Raw genomic sequence first — 19,716 nt, 5'->3', positions numbered from 1 at the left:
GATACTTGTCTCCACCGGACCTTCCTCGCCATACCCTGTTGAATGGTACCTCTCATCGGAGATCCTTGATCATTGTCAAGTAGCATATGTTTAACACTCGACAAGTGATCGAGCGATTGATAAATGCTAACTTTGAAACTTCACACCAATTTCACGTACTCACTCCTGGCTTACAACTTTGTCATGACGGCTCAACGGATGCGTACTAGAAGTAGCCCAAGTTGATTGAACTCTGGTCAATTTCCTGAAACAGTTCCCCTATAGCAAGTCGACCTTTTCCATGGCCCCTTGTACTTGATTCGACCACTTAAAACGAAATCTAAAATACCTTGCTGGTACTGATATCACGAGGGTGGACTTGCTGGCGTCACATCCAAATCCTTTGAGGCGACCAAGCCAACTCGGGTTAGTTACCGGATAGTCACCTTTTGTCCGTATGCATGGATTGCGGGTGTATGTGCCCGTATACATGACCGGCAGGCGTAACCTATTGTATGAGCTTGGTAATTACTCCTGAGCTCTAGGGGAAACCACGATCTTATGATTTCACTTTGTGATTGCGAACCCGCCCTCAAACCTCAGCTGCGCCTCTAAATATAGGTTATTGGTTGGATTTTCACATAGGAATACCATAAATTGCGAAACTCGCTCACTTGTTGGGTCGTCCTGGCGCTTTTTCATGGCGCTTAGGCTTGGGTTGCTGAGTGAGCCCGTGATGGAGCTGAGCAATCATACATAGAGCTCGGTAAGCATCCCCGAATTATTAGTATAAATAAATTTGAGATCATCTCCTGCTGAGCACTAACCACCCAATTGAGACCTGTGTCATACACGAACTACCGAAACTTCACCCGACTATGTCTCCCAGCTCACCGTTGCTATATACTGCCGGTACTCCAAACGGTTCGTCATAGTTTCTGTTCGCTGAATATATCCCAACGACTTGGTTCGTTCAGGGCACAAGGTATCGATTGCTCTTGAAGAGCTCAAGGAAGCATATAATTTCCAATATGAGGTCTACAAAATCGATTTTCATGTATGCTATCAGCCAGCATTCTCTTCCTGTATGCTAATTTCAGCTACACCTATCTAGAAAACCGAGCAAAAAGAGCCGTGGTTTCTAAAGGTATCTTGCTTAGGAGTCTTATCCTCGGTCTCCTATTCTGACACACTACAGATTAATCCCAATGGACGGATCCCAGCCTTGGTCGATCGCTCGCGTGACAACTTTGCTGTATTCGAATCGGCAGCCATTTTGCTCTATATTGCACAGGTATGTGCCAGCGCCCTCTGTCTCAACTGTTTTACCGACTCTTGATTGCTTCGCAGCATTACGATGTTGAGCGCAAGTTCAGTTACGACCCAGTAATAGACCCGGATCTGTACTCGGAGCAGTTGCAATGGCTGTTCTTTACTGTAAGTTCTTGTGAAAAAGTCTGCATCGCTCATGACGTGACTGGTAATCGTAGCATGGGGGCATTGGTCCGATGCAAGGTCAGGCTGGCCACTTTTATCGGTATGCAGTCGAGAAAATGTAAGCCCTAGATATACCTTGCTTGTTATTTTCCAATCACTAACCTTCTTCTTCAGACCGTATGCAATCAACAGTATGTTAATTTCAATCATGGCCGAGTGAAGCGGGGTAAGTAAAAAATCTGACTGTGATGCGAAATCTCTAGGATACATCAATGAAACAAAGCGCCTGTACTCAGGTAAGCATATAGCTCCAACACGTTGATTGCTTCAAGGCATAATAATTGTAAAATCCTACCTGAAACTAGTGCTTAACGACCGTCTAGTCGACCGGGAATACCTTGTTGGACTAGGCAAGGGTAAATATGGTATCGCTGATATCAACACATACCCTTGGGTTCGTTTCAGCTCCTGGGTAGGCATAGAAAGCCTAGAAGAATTTCCGAACCTAGATGTAAGCATAATTTAGTTGAAAGCGTTGAGTTGTCGATGGGCTGATTACAGATTAAGGCTTGGGTCAAACGCGTTTCAGAGAGGCCTCAGGTCAAGAGCGGGTTAGACATCCCAGATCCTCAGGGTCCTCCTATGACGAAAGAGGAGGAGGAGAAGGCGGTCGAGGAGAGGCGCAAATGGATCCTTCAGACTCAGAAGTGATGCCCCTTAGATGTATTACGCAGCAAATTGGATTCGAGAGCTACCGAAGGGTTGAAATATCCTTATCCTAATAGCTTTAATTACTATGCACAACGTATCATGCTGGCCAATCATCGTCCTTTTCGGCTCATACGAGTTTCGTAGCCCTAAAGATACTTAAAGGCATTATTCATTAGCGTCGCCTGAATCCCACGGTGTTATTATCCAAGCTCCGTTGATCTCAGAATTCAACACACAAATCTATGTTCTCTTTTAGTGCAACATCGCTCCATGAGCCTGAGTGTCACTACTAGAGTAGCTTGATGAGATGAAAGCTGTATATGCTCTATTGGGATACTATTATTCTCTTGCGAACGCTATAAATTATAACATATTATGAATTCATTGATAGAATCGAACAGAGTAGTATTGGACATTGAACACATGGTCCAGATAAGTCTCAATACACAGGATTCCTATTCAATTGATGGTAAATTACGATGCCGTATACACCCTCTTGTGGTTCCTACATAATAAAGTTAGATAGTATGATAGGTATAACTTGTGAATTTGAAAGGGGTACAAACACTCTTTGGAATGTGGATACATTTGAGACGGAAGTACTGTATCGGGTTATTGCCCCGAAGCATTTCGCGCATCCTACATTCTGCATATGGATCTTTAATGTTTGGTTTGTGCGTGATTTAAGGTACAGTTAAAAAGTCCCGGGGGCTTACTGGTTATTAACGCGGCACTTGTTAGCGTGGCTGTTGTCAACATTATAACTTACAAATTATCGCTTGGCTAAGTGCTTTATACATAAGCTTGGTTACATTTGCAGATATAAATTTGCACACGAGCTACATCAAGACTTGAAATGTGCTACGGATAATTTGTTTGCAAGTGCTGAACACTTGCAAACCCGGTCAATGATGTAGTTTAATCAAATATCAAAGGTCAGTGGCTGTGTCGTCGATCGAGGCTCCTTTCAACTTCCACATTGGACCGAGTTCAGGTTTTGGCTTTTATATATATCCCTGGGAATGCCAGATACCACACAGACAATCAATTCCATAGATAAAGAATCCGTTCACCGAATTACCTCTGGCCAAGTTGTTGTCGACCTAGCGACTGCTGTGAAAGAGTTGGTTGAGAATAGCCTGGATGCAGGCGCGTCGAATATAGGCAAGTTCAGGACCTGTGTTAATCCTTATGGCCACCGAACTTATAGCTTGAAATACAGAGGTCAGATTCAAGGACCAAGGTCTTACAAGCTTCGAAGTAATCGATGATGGGAGTGGCATCGACAAAGCCAATTATGCTGCCGTGGCGCGAAAACATCACACCTCCAAAATCTCACAATTAGACGATCTCTTGTCCGTTCAAACATTCGGGTTCCGCGGCGAGGCACTGGCCAGCCTGTGTGCGTTATGTCAGCAAGTAACAATTACTACTGCAACAGCAGAGGAAGCTCCCATGGGTACCGTCCTTCAGTTTGCGAAAAGTGGCGAACTGGAAAATTCGTCCAAGAAGGTTGCTCGTCAGGTATGTATCTTTCACAATCTGTTCTTCCCTCGATTGACATGTATCTTAGCGTGGCACAACAGTCCTCGTTGAAAAGCTATTTGCCCCTCTTCCCGTCCGTAGGCGTGAGCTCGAACGAATGATCAAACGAGACTTTGGTCGTGCTCTTCAATTACTACAAGCTTACGCACTTGTTCCTTCCGTTGGTGGCGCGTGGATGGGCTCGACACGAGCACCGAGGGGTGTAAGGCTAACAGTCAGCAACCAATCAGGCAAGGGGTAGGTAATTGGTCACTATTTGGATGGGGCCAATCTCACGTAACTAGACCCCGCCAGAATCAGGTTCAATCAGCCCCGCTGGTACAGCCTGATGCGAATGTTGACCCGGTTCAACGCCTACGGGCCAGTGTATCTCAGGTATGGGGACCGAAGACGCTGGATCACTTTGTTCCTTTAGAACTCGAATTTACTGTTCCACCCGAGAAATCTATCGTAAAAAAGATTGGGAAGAAAGGCGAAGGAATGAGGTGTGTTTCAGTTGTCCATAAAGCAATAAAGATTATTGAAACGCGATCAAAGTGATGAGCTGCACGTTCGGGTTCGGGGGCTTATTTCCAAGTTTGCTCACATGTCGGGGCGGCTAACCAGCGAAAGACAATTCTTTTATTTAAATGGAAGACCTTTCGAACCTAAACAGGTACGGCAATCTTTTGACTAGTTTTGGCCATCATTTCAAATCTCTGACGATGAATCATAGATCCAAAAGGCGTTTAATGAGATCTACAAATCCTTCAATCCGACGCAAATGCCAATGATTGTTGTTGACTTCCAGTTACCCAGTGGTACGTAGCCAATTGTACAGCGCCGGGCACCTTGAATGATTCCATAACAGAGACATTTGATATTAATGTTAGCCCTGATAAACGCATGATTATGTTGCACAACGAAGCCGGCTTGATTGCTTCTCTAAAGGTACTTTTCCACCCGTCTGCCGCCATGTCAGTCGATTGAACATCCCAATTCAGACTGCTATAGAGGCAGCCTTTTCAGACGCTCGCTCAACCTACGAGGTTAACGACGGAAAATTATCTAAAAACAATTCAAATGAGATTAAGGAGGACGATACTACACAAACCAGACTGACACCTCAAATCCTCGCCCCCAATCCTCCCCGACCAAACAAGAAAATTCGTCTCGCATCACCAGAAACTGACCCCAAGGATGGAATTTCAGTACCGAAAGGCTCCACCCCAGCCCCGCTGAAGACGCCCAATCAACTTTTTCGACCCGAATCACCTACGGAGATATGGTCTCCCTCTCCCGCTCGTCCTCCATTAGCCCCTTCTGTTCCAGTTGAAACCATGCCTACAAGCGCATATTCGTCGCCTGCGAAATCGGTACAAGCTATTCTTTCGACATCAACAGCATCATGGAGGCATCGAACAGGTGCTTCTTCATCGTCTCAATTTCATTCTTCCGACCTTCCACCCTCTACGCCTCCTCGCTCTGGACAATCAGCGCCCCCCGATTCTCCCCCTTCAAGTGATCCTGCCCCTGTCTCAACAAAGAATCAACCAGCTGGAAAGGTGTTGAAAAAGACGGGGGCAGCTGCAAGGAGCGCACTTCGGGAGCGGTTGGCTGGAATGGCCTTGCCAGGAAGTCAGCCTGTCGCCCAAGAAATAATTGTATCAGAGGAAGAGGATGAAATCGTTGAGAACGAAGCGCCCGCTGTCTCTAATGATGGTGTGGCTTCTGCGCGTCACGAAGATGCTTTGGATTCCTTCCTTGAAAAAGACCCAGAAATCATTGAAATTAACACCACTCCCAAGACTCCAGTCGCAGCAGCTCGCACGCCCAAGAAGCCTCGTCAGCGTCACCCCACGCCTGAGCCGGACGCTAGAGGCACCGAATTTGTGAAGACAGGGCAGAGTCGATCTGCTCGATGTAGCGTAGACATTGAAAGGCTTAGAAAACTATATAAGAACAGAATTCAGCAAACGTCTTCTAGTAGCTCCGCACCGGATTCATCCTCAACGCTCAAAACGGACTGGGAGAACGATAACAGTGCGCAGACTGAACAACAACTTTCCCGAATTATTCAGAAACAAGACTTTTTATCTATGGATATCTTGGGGCAATTCAACCTTGGTTTCATTATTGTTCGATTAAGAAAAAAGACACCTGATGGCAGTCTCTTAGACGACCTTTTTATCGTTGATCAGCATGCAGCAGACGAGAAGTTCAACTTTGAGCGCTTGCAACGCACAACCAAGATTCAATCTCAGAGACTTATAAGGCTAGTGAGGGCTTCGTGACATTAGAGATATGCTTGCTGAACTATTTCATCAGACCTAAGATACTGGAACTGAGCATTGTAGACGAGCTAATTGCGATTGACAATATGGATGTACTTAACAAGAACGGGTTTGTGATTCAAGTAGACAAGGAAGCAGTGGAGGGTGAGCGGCCTAAAGTCCGACTTGTCGCTCAACCAATGAGCAAGGGTACGATGTTCGATATGAAAGGTCAGTTTCAACAACCGTTCATACAGCTATATTAATTATTTTATTTACTTAGACCTCGAAGAAATCTTGCATAAAATGAAAGAGGGGAATCCGAGCGAAACCGTACGATGTTCCAAAGCTCGTGCGATGTTTGCTATGCGCGCCTGTCGCAGCTCCATAATGATAGGAACGGCGCTAAAACATCGACATATGACTAACGTAAGTAAAAGCCAAAGTATTCATTGCGCCGTCTCTGACACGGTGTTGCAGATGGTCCGGAACCTAGCTGGCATGGACCAGCCCTGGAACTGCCCTCATGGGCGGCCAACTATGCGGCATTTATGTAACTTGCGGACATATCAAAGAGGATCGAGCTCAGAATTTGACTGGAAATCTTTTGACGCGTCGAAGCTATAAGACGCGCGGTCGATACCACGCAACGGCCATGGACTAGTCTGTGGTTGCAATTCATTTCAAATATGTGTACAATCTAAACATATCCCTTTTTGTAGTAATCTCTATTAGTGACTACTTTAATCTCCTTCCGGGACAACCCTAGCTGTAGTTCTACTCGTAATTTTGCAGGTGGATAGTTGTATATGTATTTGGGTTAGAATTGTGTGAGTGCGATAACTTTGTATTTCTCCCCAGCACATTAATGTATAATATTTCAAGGTATTAGTTAAATCCTGGCCGTTAGAGATCATGCTTCATCCTAAACCATCAACTGCATAAGCCCATACTAGCGTCAGGTCCGAAACCTAAAGAGCGATGTCAGCGCAATAGTATTTCAACCAATCAGCCGTCAGATACCTACGCGCACTCGCGCGTTTGTAAAGAAATTGAAGCAATCAGAGTCAGTGGTACGATTAACGAGGCGAATACATGGCTACAGAGTTAATCGGATGGCTTCGTAAGCTGAGCACCTGGAACTACAGACCTGCAGATACAGTAGACTCTTGTTCCATGCTCGCTCGTTCCATGCTCGCGTTTCGCTTCTCGATGGCAGTTTGCCAGACTATTTCATTTTGTCTGATTCCGCCTGGCTTTTATGCACAGCCACTGTCTTCACGCTAGTTTGCATGAATCCTTGTGCAATGTTCTTCCAGCAGTCTAGCTTCGCGCAAAAGTTCGTTTTTGACTGTAAAATATAACAAAATAATATAGAAATAATAAAATGCCAGATTCTGCCTAGGTTTGTATTGAACGCGATGGTTCCCGGTACGGTACATAGCCTATACTTCGGTGTGGTACCGTGCATACTACCAGATGAGTGAATGCGTATATGTATGCAATTCCATCTATGCACAGGTGATCGTGCATAACGTCACTTCTTGAAGCGGTACGAGTGAATCCTCCACGGGCTGCGGGTCTGTCACCATTATTCCTGGGGAGAAACCTGAAGACGAGATCCAAAGAATGCTTGAGCATGCTAGGCTCTAAGGCCTCTCCACTTATTTCATTTATGTGTATTTCATTCATCTTTTACTCTTTAAGCTCTCTACATATAATATGTGTCTATTTTAATGTAGCATTGGCACGTCTTGCGCGTGTGTGCCATCCAAAGCCAACAGAAAGCTCAAAAGCCGCTGATTACAAAGGTGCTTATAAAGCTAAAATCATCCCGGCGAGCCCTAGAAACAATAATTTGAATTGGAGCCCATCAACGAGCATGGAACGAGAGTCTACTGTATATTTGCTCAAGCTTGACAATACGATAGTTTCACCCACTGCCAATTTACGTTTGATATGCATTTGTAAATAGTCGTGATTTGAGAAAGAAGCGCTAGCTTACCGGGCTGCGCGCGCCTGGCGGTTCGCCTCCGGGCCCCGACTTGGTTCTTTTTCGTTGCCCCCAAGGATAGAACCAGGCGGTATTGAAAGGTTCGAACCAATATCCCTAGCTTATGATTGGATAATCTTTGGCCCTATCCTCCGCTCCTTCTGTATAAAACGGCGTTGCTTGGGAAAAGAGAATAATCAATATCTACCCACACATACGACATCGACTCACATATTCTTTAGGATGAATTCCTCCTCGTCTTTTCCATTCGACCTTCACCTGAATACCCAACTGTCGGGAAACAACCAACTCGTTGCCGGCACTGCAGCAACTGCAGCTGTTGGATTGCTTTGGTATCTTCTCAAGACTGATAGTAGCACCCTCAAGCGGGTATCAGGTTGGCCCATCATCGGACAATGGGCCTTCTTCACCAAGTAAGCATTTCGAACGGAGGTCCCAAAGCAATTCTAACCATATGCACAGACGTCATGGTAGGGATCGTTCCGGAGCATTTTGATTAGCTTTCCTCTAAATACTATTCCTGACTTCCCGTAGATTTCCTGAAAGAAGGATTTGATAGCTTACCAAATGAGACTGCCTTTGGTTTCAACATATTGAGGGTAAGCTTATCTTACTTAGTGCACCATGTGTTGAGGCTGACGAGGGGAATGATCAGCACCAAGTTGTAGCACTCAGAGGAGAACAGGCCCGCAAAGTATTTTTTGATAAGAAGGACCTTAGCTTCAGTGAAGGGTAAGAGTGAAATATAACCCAAAGTTCTATACCCAATCCGTACTGAAACTACTTGATAGCTATCGCCTCTTATTCGGTGGGGTAAGTATACAGCTGCGCTGATCGTGGTAATATTCATGGCTAAGGCTGTTGCTTCTTCAAGGGACCGAACGTGAAGGACATCGTCGCAGACGAAGTTGAGAGGAACGATCAAGAAAGTCTGTCGTTTTTCCTTCGTCGGCTATCACCTCTTCTCAGGATGGATCGTCTGGCAGACCGTAAGTAGTCGTTTCTATAGTCCCTCGATACCTACAGTACTGATTCTCACATGAAGTCACCCCATCTTTCATGTCTGATATTGAACGAAATACGGTCAACTGGGGCGAGACCGGCAAATTCGATCCATTCGAAGTAATCTATTCAGTAGTTTTTCAGCTTACTATTCGAGCTGCTGCCGCCCGGGAGATAGCAGACTCGGTTGAAAAATGCAAAGAGCTGGAGCAATTATATTGGCGTGTTGAGACGGGCACGACGCCTACATCTGTTCTTCTCCCGTGGCTACCATCTGACGCTCGAAAGCGGAAGGTTTCAGCTACAGGAGAAATGTGAGTATTACGGTGAACTCAACAATTTGTCGCTAAACACAAATATTCCAGCTATAACTTATTTGATGGTATTATCAAAGCGCGCCGAAGCGAAGATCGCCGAGAAGAAGATGCACTGCAGGTTCTTATGGACCTTGGTGACTCGACTACGGAGGTTATCACTGTGGGTGTTTATATGCTACAGAATAGTATGATGCAGGTACTCATAAGGTTTCAGTTCATTATGTCTGTCCTTTTCGCCGGCATAGTCAATAGCGGACTGATGAGTGCTTGGATCTTTATCTTCCTGGATCAAGAGCCGCAGTGGAAACAAAAGGTAGTCGAAGAACTTCAAGGTTTGCTCAACAAGTACGCTCCGGTATCGGAGAGCTATGGAACAGTCGGAGAGCGTCTATCGAAGATTCCTCCTCAGGGATGGGAAAATGAAATGCCCATTTTGGAAGTGAGCATACTCTTGACCAAAGGCAAGTTCGACTGCTGACATCGCGTGACTCCAGGCGTGCCTACGTGAGACTATCCGGTAATTCTTCCCACTCAGCATGCTTTCGGAATCGAGTTCATTTACTCATACGTGTGTGATAACAGCTTGATTGCTTCTGGGGCACTATTGCGCCGGGTTGTCAATGGCGATCTGGAACTTGGAGGAAGGAAGATTCCAAATGGGTAAGCAGAACTCAACTTTCAGTTATTACTAGTAAATCATATTTTCTTCCAAACCAAGCTCCTTCCTCGTTTACTCTGCGGGGGAGACTCATAATAACCCCGAGATCTATCCTAACCCTACCAAGTGAGTTCCAGAGCTACCGTTTCTCTATGAGCAAATTAAACATTTACTCACTAGATTTGACCCGAGCCGGTATTCGTCTGGACAAGATAAATCTCAGGCCCATGCCTTCCTCGGATGGGGTAAGCCAATCTGATAATTGTGCGGGAAATGCCACTAAATTAAATCACTAATATTATATCATCAGGAGTTGGGCGTCACCCATGTCTAGGAAAGCGTTTTGCTCAATATGAAATTAAGGCTATATGCGCTCTTTTTTGACCTTGGTAAATTTATACGTATATGTATAGTCCATATACTAAACTCACCCCATTATTCAGTATGACTACGAGATTGTGGATTCTGTTGACAAAAAGCCAGATCCATCTGTTACTGTTCCAGACAGGAACAACATCTACCAAGTAAGAATCATATTAACTGTTGAATAACAAAACTGACGTATAGCATTGACTTTCAGGCGCGACCGAAAGATCAAACATTCTATGTCAAATACACAAAGCGCGAGAGGCAACTCTAGGCCCATATGTATGACTGATGTGCGCCTACGGCAATGGCTCGGCACATTGGGCTTGTTCAGTCTTCCTAATCTGATGGCGCTTGCTTTGTTTCTCCCTCCCTGCTATATTGCCACATGCATGTATTATCTTGGGTAGTCATGATAAATATATTAATGCTTTCCTAATAAATCTGGCACCTCGATCCATTGCCAACTTATCTCCACTGTATGCATCCGCCTAGCTTTATGAAAAGGGGTAACTTAGATAACTACCTGTAATAAGAAATGCTATCGTATTTCTGTTCTATAGGATTTTAACCCAGTCCAAACACTGGCTGGTCCCGTAAACACTGCCGCCACCTTTTGGCTGCTATGGAGGTTTCCTACGTGTACTCAGTACCATTCCCAATTGTGATCGATCTTTGCTATCGCCACTCATTTTTTATCTCCTGTCCATTAACAGGGGTAAATGCTAGTAAATAACCCTGGGTAATCTTCGGGCAACCTGCAACTCGAGTTCGGCGCATGCTCGTTTCACACGAATAGGCGAAGCTGGCGCTATGGATGTAGAACGGTCTGACAAGTGGTTGTGCTGACTGACCTTGCCCCACCCCGGCCTGGTCTTCGGAACGTGATAGTGTGGTGCAGAATAGAAATAAAATAAGTCTTCTTGTTAAGGACAATCATCCATTTTAGGTATCTTTGCCCTCTCACAAAGTGCATGTGCATCAACTTAAATCTTAACGCAGAGAAAAGCTAATACTAATCCCAGATCTATTTGCTAATTTTGAATATGATCAGTCTCAAGCTTTATGAATACCCTAAGGGGAGGTGTCGATTTGGGCGGTCACTTGGGCTTGGGATTCAGTCTTTGGTGTCAACTAGGTGTCGTTCCCATTGGCATCTGTTGAAATACTAGCCTCGTGACTTGAATTACATGTATGCGTATCTACGTGATGTGTTTGTTACCACTTGTATCTCACTGGACGTCTCCCTGCGAGCATCAATTCGCTACGTCGTAGCTGGAGCCAACTTATATCTGTATTCAACTTGGTAACATATGGACATTCAAGAGCATCAGATTTTAGCTTCTGTTTGAAGCTTAAATGTGACAATGATCAGCTATACGCATACATCACGCAGGCTCCGAAAAAACTCCCCGAATCGCAGAACTTCAAATCCAGATCAGCGCAAAATGGAAATTGTATTTCTTTAGTCTTAAGCTTGTTCATCTGGTTGCCTATACATATGCTTCAACATTAACTAGTGATAACTATTTATGTTAATATTTTACTATATTTGCCCTTCATCCCTGAGTAGTAGGGGAATTTCCCGTCCGCTGTTGTCTGATAATGGTTGATAATATTGAAAAGCTAGGCGTTACAATCAATCTATGCTTCGGTCGCCGTAAATACCGTGTGGGTTCTGAACGTGGTACAAGAGGGGGGCCCGTGACCACCCACAGGCGAACCAGCCATCGGATTAGTTCATTACTTCGGCCATTGTGTTGGCTTACTGTGGCAGTGTGTATGACGATCATCTCCGCGTCCACGATGATGTTCACCTTCATCGGCTGAGTAATGACATATACCTCTACGTGGGAAACTACAAGTAAAACAAACAAGGGTGGGGTGTATAAATTGCAGGACCTGCATACGCTATGATTGTTCGATCCGACCACACGTTGCCCTCATGCCTACAATTCAGAACTCTGCCGCCATTTTTAACTCTGTCCCTAAAGAGTACCCCGTTCTCAACGAAACTATTATCAAGGGCACCAGTATAATTGATCTTGATAGTGCTACACTTAACGGTGGAATACTTGTGAAGTCAGTATATCTGTCTATCGACCCACATTTACGGGGAAGAATGCGGAAAGTATCTTCGCAGTCCTATGTCGATAGTTTCAAAATCGGTAAGCCGATCACAGATTTTGGAATCGGGAAGGTGATTCAATCCAAGAAAGACGAAGTTTTTCTAGATGATTTACTCTATGTTCAAGAGCTTTGTAAGTACACACATGGATTGGATCTGTTCTAAGATACCATCAAAACCAGCATTTCAGGAGTACAATGTATTGCGACCTGAACATCCGGCTAGAGTTATCAAAGAGAAACCAGACGTCCCGCTCTCTGCATATATTGGCGTCCTTGGAATGCCTGGTATGTAGGAGAGGTCACACACTTGTATCACGGACAAGTTTTGATTGAAATGCCATTCTGCGCTGGTTAGGTATGACGGCATTTTACGGGCTCGAGACTATAGGCAAGCCGGTTAAAGGGGAGACCATATTCGTCTCATCAGGTGCCAGTGCGGTTGAGTCGTACGTAGAGACTGTGTATCAGCTATTGTTCTTTATTAACGATGCCACAGGCTTGTAGCTCAGCTCACCAAAGCGAAAGGTCTCAAGGTCATAGCATCCGTTGGCTCTGACGAAAAAATTAAATTCTTGGAGGACATCGGCGTCGATGTACCTTTTGGTTACAAGACACAAAGCATTGCGGATGTTGTTGCAAAGGAAGGGCCGATTGATATTTACTGGGATAACGTTGGCGGCTCGACCTTAGAGGTGAAGAACGGAAGAAGCTCAATAGACCAAGGCGATATACTTAAAATAAAATCTAACGGGCTGCATTGGATACATGTAATGTCGGTGCCCGGGTGGTTGTATGCGGAGCTATTTCACAATATAACACATCGGAGCCTTATGTGATTAAGGTATGTCCTATACTTACCCGGATTTAGTGGTGCATAACCAGAAATTATTTTAGAACGCAACGCATATACTTCTCAAACAACTTACAGTCAAAGGGGTTTTCGTTTTGACCGGAGAGAAGGAATATGAAGGCCAACTTAATAATACAATCAAACTCCTTGGTAAATTATTTCCACTCGTCCAATCCGGGCAAATCAAGCGGTCAGAGCAGACACTCAAAGGGCTTGACAGTGTTGGAGAAGGAGTTATCGCCGTGCAATCAGGGGCAAATACCGCAAAGGTTGTTATCGAAGTGTAAAATAGTGCAAACCTGACTACTTCAAGTATTCATAACCAACCAACCCATTTGACTTACTAAGGAAATACTTGATTTGTGCGTGCTATTCACCTGAGAAGAGAAATGTAACATATCTCACGGTCATAGATCAACGAAAGCGGATCAAGAGTTACCCAACCCAGAGTAAGATTCACAGGTGGGCCGCCCGAACTGAGGTTCGAGATTCGACTTGGGGTGTGGTGTAGGCTGTAGAAGGGAGAATGCGATTAAACTACACAATGTGGTTCTGTGAAGAAAAGAAACCAGATCGTTCGCAGGGATAGGCCCGATGTGTGTATGCTAATTATAAGTGCTCCCAGAATGTAATTTCTGTTGAAATATCTTGTAAATACTAGATTCTTCTAGTATGTTCTATGCGCAGTAATCGAGTCAGTAAGTACGAGTCATTCAGTGCGCAGTCATATGCGCAGCAATTTACCATATGACTCGGTAGGTTTCTTGGGATATATAAAGGCCCGCACACGAGCCCTCTATCCTAACCCCTCTATCTCTACTTCTCTTTTACTGTCTTTACTTTTGTATATGATTTAGTTTAGTTTAGTAATACATTTATATACATCTATATACATAAGATTTCAACAGGTTATGAGCCCCGATTGTACGCTCAATAACCAACTGTAGATAGATAGATATATAACACACTTACTTGAGTACATTAAACATGGCCAAAGCTGTAGCAAGCACTTCAGCCCCCGGTGCAGCTAGCGGAACGCACCGGATTGCACCCCTTTGGGGAACTGAGAATTATAATATGTGGCGCATACAGATGGAAGACATATTATCAGATCTTGATCTATATGGCTACGTAAACAAGACGATTATTGCACCTAGCAAGACTGTACTGAAAACCAAAAGAAACCGGAAAGATGACGAGGGCAAACCATTGCCCGACTATGAATATACAGCAACTAACGACGAATACACAAAATGGGTTAAAGCCGACCAAAAAGCATTATCTAATATAAGATTAAGAGTTGACGGAAGTGTACTAAACCTAATACAAGGATGCACAACGTCCGCCAACGCTTGGAATGCCCTCGCAACAACTTACCAAGTCAAGGGAACGGTCGGACTCATTGACCTACAAAGAAAGTTTTTCAGTCACCAAATGACTGATGGCAAAGACATTGAGGAACACATCCAACGCATGCGCGGATGGTTCCAGCGAATAAACAATATTAGTCCCGGCTCATGCACTGAAGCCAACTGGATCACAACATTGATTGCAAGCTTACCTGACTCATGGGATTCATTCTCCCAATCAGTAAGTTTCCAATTCGATTTACAAGATAACAGCGCGTTATCAAACCAAGTAAATGACATTAGATTGCGCATAACAGCCGAAGCACATAGAAAGAATGCCCAAAACCCAGAAGGGAAAGCATTCTTTAGTACAAACAAAGCAAGCTTCAATAAACCTATACGTACCGGCAGTAAGGGACCAGATAAGTCCAAGTCTAAATGCAACAACTGCGGTAAGATAGGACACTGGGCAGCCAAATGTAGGGGCCCAGGTGGAGGTGCATACAAACCCGGTCAGAACAATGGCAAAGGAACAAATAGAAAGTTCAACGCACCAAACAAAGCCCAAAACGGCAATGCAAGGACGCATATAGCCGTTGAGGACAATAACAGCAGTGCCAACTACGCGTTCTCGACCCTTGAGAATTTGAATATATATGGAAGTAAGCCAACAAACACCTGGATCGCCAATAGTGGAACAACAACTCACATAGCAAACAATAGAAGCCTATTCAGTGAGTATAATCAATCAACAGGATATGTTACAGGCGTGACTGGTAAGGAGCCCATATTGGGCCAAGGTACAGTGGAGCTATTATGCTTAGCCAACCCAGACAAAGATGAATATAGAAGTATCAAACTTACTAATGTAGCATATGTGCCGAGCTCCCCGGCAAACCTTATCAGCTTATTGCTAGTAACCGATAAAGGCTATTGGATATCAATGGATTGGGACCAATTAGTCATATACGGTGCAAACAATGATCTGATCACTTACGGATCAAAACTGAGTGATCGCAAACACGGAAATTTATGGAAAATCAGTGGAACAGCAGTTAGTAAGGAAACAGCAAGAATGAAGAAAACAACCAATGAGTTGGCGCTGATGAAACAAACCGGTTGAACTTGGTTCAAATGGCACAAAACGCTAGGACATATTAGTCCGCAAGCTCTCCAACGCCTGAAAAGCACCAAAGCAATCAAAGGAATGGAAATAAATGAAGACAAAGAAGGACTCAACTTCAAATGCAAAGTATGCATACAAGCAAAGGCACATACACGACCATATCCGAATGAATTGGCAACAAAAATATCCGATATTGGTGAGTTAATAGTTACCAATGTATGGGGACCCGCGCATACACTCTCAATCAGCCAATACAGATACTATGTATCATTCACAGACGTAGCTACAAGATTTACTCGCCTGGGATTCCTTAGGCACAAAGACAAAACGCTGAATGAATATAAGGCATTCGAAGCAATGTTAAATACACAAAAAGAAAAGAAAATAAAGAAAGTCCGTTTTGATAACAGAGGCGAGTTTGTGAACAAAGAATGGATTGAGTATGCAGCACAGAAAGGGACAATATTAGAAACAACGGCCCCGCATTCATCTCAGCAAAACAGTATAGCTGAGAGATTAAACCGGACACTCACCGATAAGGCGCAAGCAATGATGCTCGAGTCAAACGCGCCAAAATTCCTATGGAACAAGGCAATTGCATACGCCTGTTACCTTAAGAATCAAGTTCCAACACAAGTGCACAGAACGTTTTGGATGACTCCATTTGAGTCATTTTGGGGCAAGAAACCAAATGTTAGTACATTAAGACCGTGGGGAAGTAAATGCTACGTACTAGATCAAACCGGAGATCGATCTAAGTTAGACGCGAAAGCATTCCAAGCAATATTCATTGGAATATTGGAAGTACAAGGCAAAAGCTGGAGATACTACAAATCAGGACTGAACAGGATATTACACTCAAGGAACATTACCTTTCCAAGAGTAAACACGGTTAGTGAAGAACCCGGAATCAACCAGGATTGGGGAGATACAGTTGCTCCGCCCGCTGAGGGGGAGATGACTCATGCCAACAGCGCTGCGGAACAACCAAAAGAACCTGCTGGAACAGGGGGAGTGCATACAGTCAGCAAGGAAGAAAAGAGTGACTCAAACAAACCTGTAGATATAAAAAGTGAGCCTAAGATTGAACAAAAAGCATCCAACAAACCAACAAAACTCACTCACAATAACGTACTTAAACCTTATACTACTCGTTCTCACTCTGCTATGCGCATTAACCCTAGCGCAACTACGAATGCACTACAACAACTCAACACACTTACGTCCGGAACCGACAACGCAGGAGTCCAAACCCGCAGTCGGAATCCTAACGTTGCTCCCATCAAACTCAACAACGTGCGAGGAGGGATTACCCTCAAGATCCAGCACCCTCCCATGTCCGGTCAGTCAGGTTCTCAGCCAAAGAACAAAACTACTAACCTTTTAATAGAGTTCTCCAATGTCCCTATCACGCCCAGCAACCCCAATAGCTCTGACAACACTGTACCTAGCGCATACAACTTCTTTGACAGTCCCTCCACTGTACTACCCACCAATACCGGCACCCCGGACCTTACCTACTCAATGGTCACCCCAACAACACCCGAACCAACCATCGACAAACTTTGCAAACAATTCAAACAGCTATACCTCAATGAACCATTGATCCCCAAACAGCCGAACCCCACCTTGGCGTTGTCCGGAGATATGGAACCAACGTGGACGTTCATCAACAATGAACCGCCAACGCCGACGACCAACAGTCCTACCGTTGCGGAGGCGCTATCCGGGCCAAACGCAGAGGAATGGTGGAAGGCGATGGCCAAGGAGGTCAGCACCCTTGAACAAATGGGAACGTACAAACTAACAGACTTACCACCCGAACGCAAGGCAATGGGGAACAAATGGGTCCTTGTACTCAAGCACAACAAGAACGGCACACCCATCCGACACAAGGCAAGACTCGTAGCCCAAGGATTTAGTCAGCAACCTGGCATTGATTTTGACAAGACATTTGCACCCGTTGTACGTCTTGATTCAATCCGTACGCTTGTATCAATCGCTAACCAGTACGATTGGGATATACGACAGCTTGATGTAAACTCGGCTTACCTACACGCCGAAGTCAACAAAGATTTATACATGCAGCAAATCCCTTATTTTAGCGACGGTACAAACAAAGTGTTAAAATTAAAGCAATCAATTTACGGACTGAAACAAGCAGGACGGATGTGGAATAAACTATACAACACAAAGCTGAAAGCAATTGGATACACACCATGCTTTACCAACGCATGTGTATACCACCAAATCAACAACATTAACGGTGAGCTGTGTGTGTCAATCATAGCTACACATGTTGACAATTCAATTGTCATATCATTGCTGAACCACTCTGATATTACAATATCCAAACTCTTGCGCGCATTTGACATGCGCTGTCATAAACAGAGGAAAATAGAACTAGCCAGAATTGAACCAGCTTGACCACTAAGCCATAGAGCCCTATTATTCCTCTGCTGACAACCCATGATTACACCTGCTACCCCCCAAATTTGGGCTTGGGCCAGCATGCAACCACTTGTACTGGTCATGTGACCGTGTCCAGGACATGCGCGACCTTGGACCAATACATCACTTCCTTGGAATAGCATTCCAACGCAATCGTAAGAATGGCATCATCACACTCAACCAAGCAGCATATATTAACTCACTAGTTGATTATGCAGGCCTTGCAGAAGCTTACCCTGCCAACACTCCTTTTAGCCCAACCGTACAACTCACTCAATACAAAGGAGTCAAACCAAAGTTCAATTATGGTACATACATTGGTAAGCTACTGTATGCCGCCCTATGCACACAACCAGACATAGCTTACGCTGTTGCACACCTTGCACAATTTACTTTGTGCTTTGGTCCGGCGCACGTGACAGCAGTTAAGCGCCTAGTACGCTACCTAAAGGGCACACCGGCTCTTGGGATAACATATTGCTGATCAAACAAAGACTTTGGCAAATTAGGCTATTCCGACGCCAATTGGGGAAGCAACTTACTAGATTGTAAGTCTGTTTCCGGTCATGTGTTTATGCTTGGAGGAGCTGCTATATCTTGGTCAGCTAAGAAGCAAGCAACTGTTGCCTTATTGACAATGGAAGCGGAGTATATGGCGTTATCTCACGCATGTACTCAAGCTATGTGGCTCCGTCAATTTTTTGAGGAATTACAATACGTTGCTGACACACCAACATTAATTGTTTCAGACAACCTCGCTGCGCTCGCTCTGTCCGAAGAATTGCAATTCCATGGACGATCGAAACACATCGACATCCGACACCACTTCATGCGAGATCTCATAGAGAAACGCAAGGTAGCTACACTGTACGTACCAACTAAAGAAAACTTAGCCGACGCTTTTACTAAAGCGTTACCCGCACCACAGTTTAGTTATCTAATGCAAGGAATCATGGGCAAGCCGATGAGCGAAGGATAATTAATTAGCTGAAGATTTTAATTACACGAATAACTGAAATAATGAAACTGGGATCTGTAACGATTGTAAATGAATAAGATTGAATTAATTGAATGTATCGACACTTACTCGATTAAGGGGGAGTGTTGAAATATCTTGTAAATACTAGATTCTTCTAGTATGTTCTATGCGCAGTAATCGAGTCAGTAAGTACGAGTCATTCAGTGCGCAGTCATATGCGCAGCAATTTACCATATGACTCGGTAGGTTTCTTGGGATATATAAAGGCCTGCACACGAGCCCTCTATCCTAACCCCTCTATCTCTACTTCTCTTTTACTGTCTTTACTTTTGTATACGATTTAGTTTAGTTTAGTAATACATTTATATACATCTATATACATAAGATTTCAACAATTTCCAACTGAGAAAGCGTTGCTTGAGGAATCGTGTGTAGAGAAAACAGAAAGCCTCTGATTAATAGTGGCAGGACGCAAGACAGGTAGACGGTGATTAAAAGATTTGCAGTTAGGTGACTCAAAAGCTCGCGATAAAAGCCCGGTTTGGGTCAG

At 44.3% G+C, this 19,716-nt stretch overlaps 5 protein-coding genes across 5 annotated transcripts; all 5 read left to right on the top strand.

The window, feature by feature from the left end:
• Window positions 1–857: 857 nt before the first annotated feature.
• RhiXN_11235 (glutathione S-transferase) lies at window positions 858–2,127 on the top strand (the record flags this gene model as incomplete). The annotated part of the gene is made up of 10 exons (XM_043331050.1): window positions 858–903; window positions 957–1,036; window positions 1,094–1,126; window positions 1,178–1,273; window positions 1,330–1,416; window positions 1,470–1,534; window positions 1,591–1,607; window positions 1,680–1,712; window positions 1,800–1,927; window positions 1,984–2,127. 10 exons carry the CDS (start codon window positions 858–860, stop codon window positions 2,125–2,127), a joined length of 729 nt encoding a protein of 242 aa, XP_043186395.1.
• Window positions 2,128–3,149: 1,022 nt separating this feature from the next.
• RhiXN_11234 (DNA mismatch repair protein MutL) lies at window positions 3,150–6,551 on the top strand (the record flags this gene model as incomplete). The annotated part of the gene is made up of 11 exons (XM_043331049.1): window positions 3,150–3,295; window positions 3,357–3,651; window positions 3,701–3,909; window positions 3,957–4,157; window positions 4,210–4,327; window positions 4,388–4,472; window positions 4,523–4,602; window positions 4,656–5,930; window positions 5,987–6,155; window positions 6,208–6,353; window positions 6,405–6,551. 11 exons carry the CDS (start codon window positions 3,150–3,152, stop codon window positions 6,549–6,551), a joined length of 2,871 nt encoding a protein of 956 aa, XP_043186394.1.
• Window positions 6,552–8,160: 1,609 nt separating this feature from the next.
• Window positions 8,161–10,555, top strand: RhiXN_11233 (cytochrome P450 family protein; the record flags this gene model as incomplete). The annotated part of the gene is made up of 16 exons (XM_043331048.1): window positions 8,161–8,351; window positions 8,401–8,408; window positions 8,473–8,537; window positions 8,594–8,670; window positions 8,730–8,751; window positions 8,813–8,927; window positions 8,984–9,254; window positions 9,306–9,417; window positions 9,472–9,696; window positions 9,752–9,774; window positions 9,840–9,917; window positions 9,976–10,041; window positions 10,096–10,160; window positions 10,279–10,304; window positions 10,359–10,439; window positions 10,496–10,555. The coding sequence occupies 16 exons, from the start codon at window positions 8,161–8,163 to the stop codon at window positions 10,553–10,555; spliced, it is 1,485 nt and encodes a 494-aa protein (XP_043186393.1).
• Window positions 10,556–12,226: 1,671 nt separating this feature from the next.
• Window positions 12,227–13,548, top strand: RhiXN_11232 (alcohol dehydrogenase; the record flags this gene model as incomplete). Its single annotated transcript, XM_043331047.1, has 5 exons — window positions 12,227–12,542; window positions 12,592–12,696; window positions 12,767–12,857; window positions 12,908–13,103; window positions 13,306–13,548. 5 exons carry the CDS (start codon window positions 12,227–12,229, stop codon window positions 13,546–13,548), a joined length of 951 nt encoding a protein of 316 aa, XP_043186392.1.
• Window positions 13,549–14,248: 700 nt separating this feature from the next.
• On the top strand, window positions 14,249–19,166 carry RhiXN_11231 (Retrovirus-related Pol polyprotein from transposon TNT 1-94; the record flags this gene model as incomplete). Its single annotated transcript, XM_043331046.1, has 6 exons — window positions 14,249–15,272; window positions 16,638–17,078; window positions 17,127–18,002; window positions 18,328–18,507; window positions 18,682–18,735; window positions 18,793–19,166. The coding sequence occupies 6 exons, from the start codon at window positions 14,249–14,251 to the stop codon at window positions 19,164–19,166; spliced, it is 2,949 nt and encodes a 982-aa protein (XP_043186391.1).
• Between the last annotated feature and the right edge of the window lie 550 nt (window positions 19,167–19,716).

This window comes from Rhizoctonia solani, chromosome 14 (genome assembly GCF_016906535.1).
Source record: "Rhizoctonia solani chromosome 14, complete sequence".
Classification (NCBI taxonomy): domain Eukaryota; kingdom Fungi; phylum Basidiomycota; class Agaricomycetes; order Cantharellales; family Ceratobasidiaceae; genus Rhizoctonia; species Rhizoctonia solani.
Note: the sequence above shows the minus strand (reverse complement) of the source record. Positions and strands in the feature narration are given on the sequence as shown.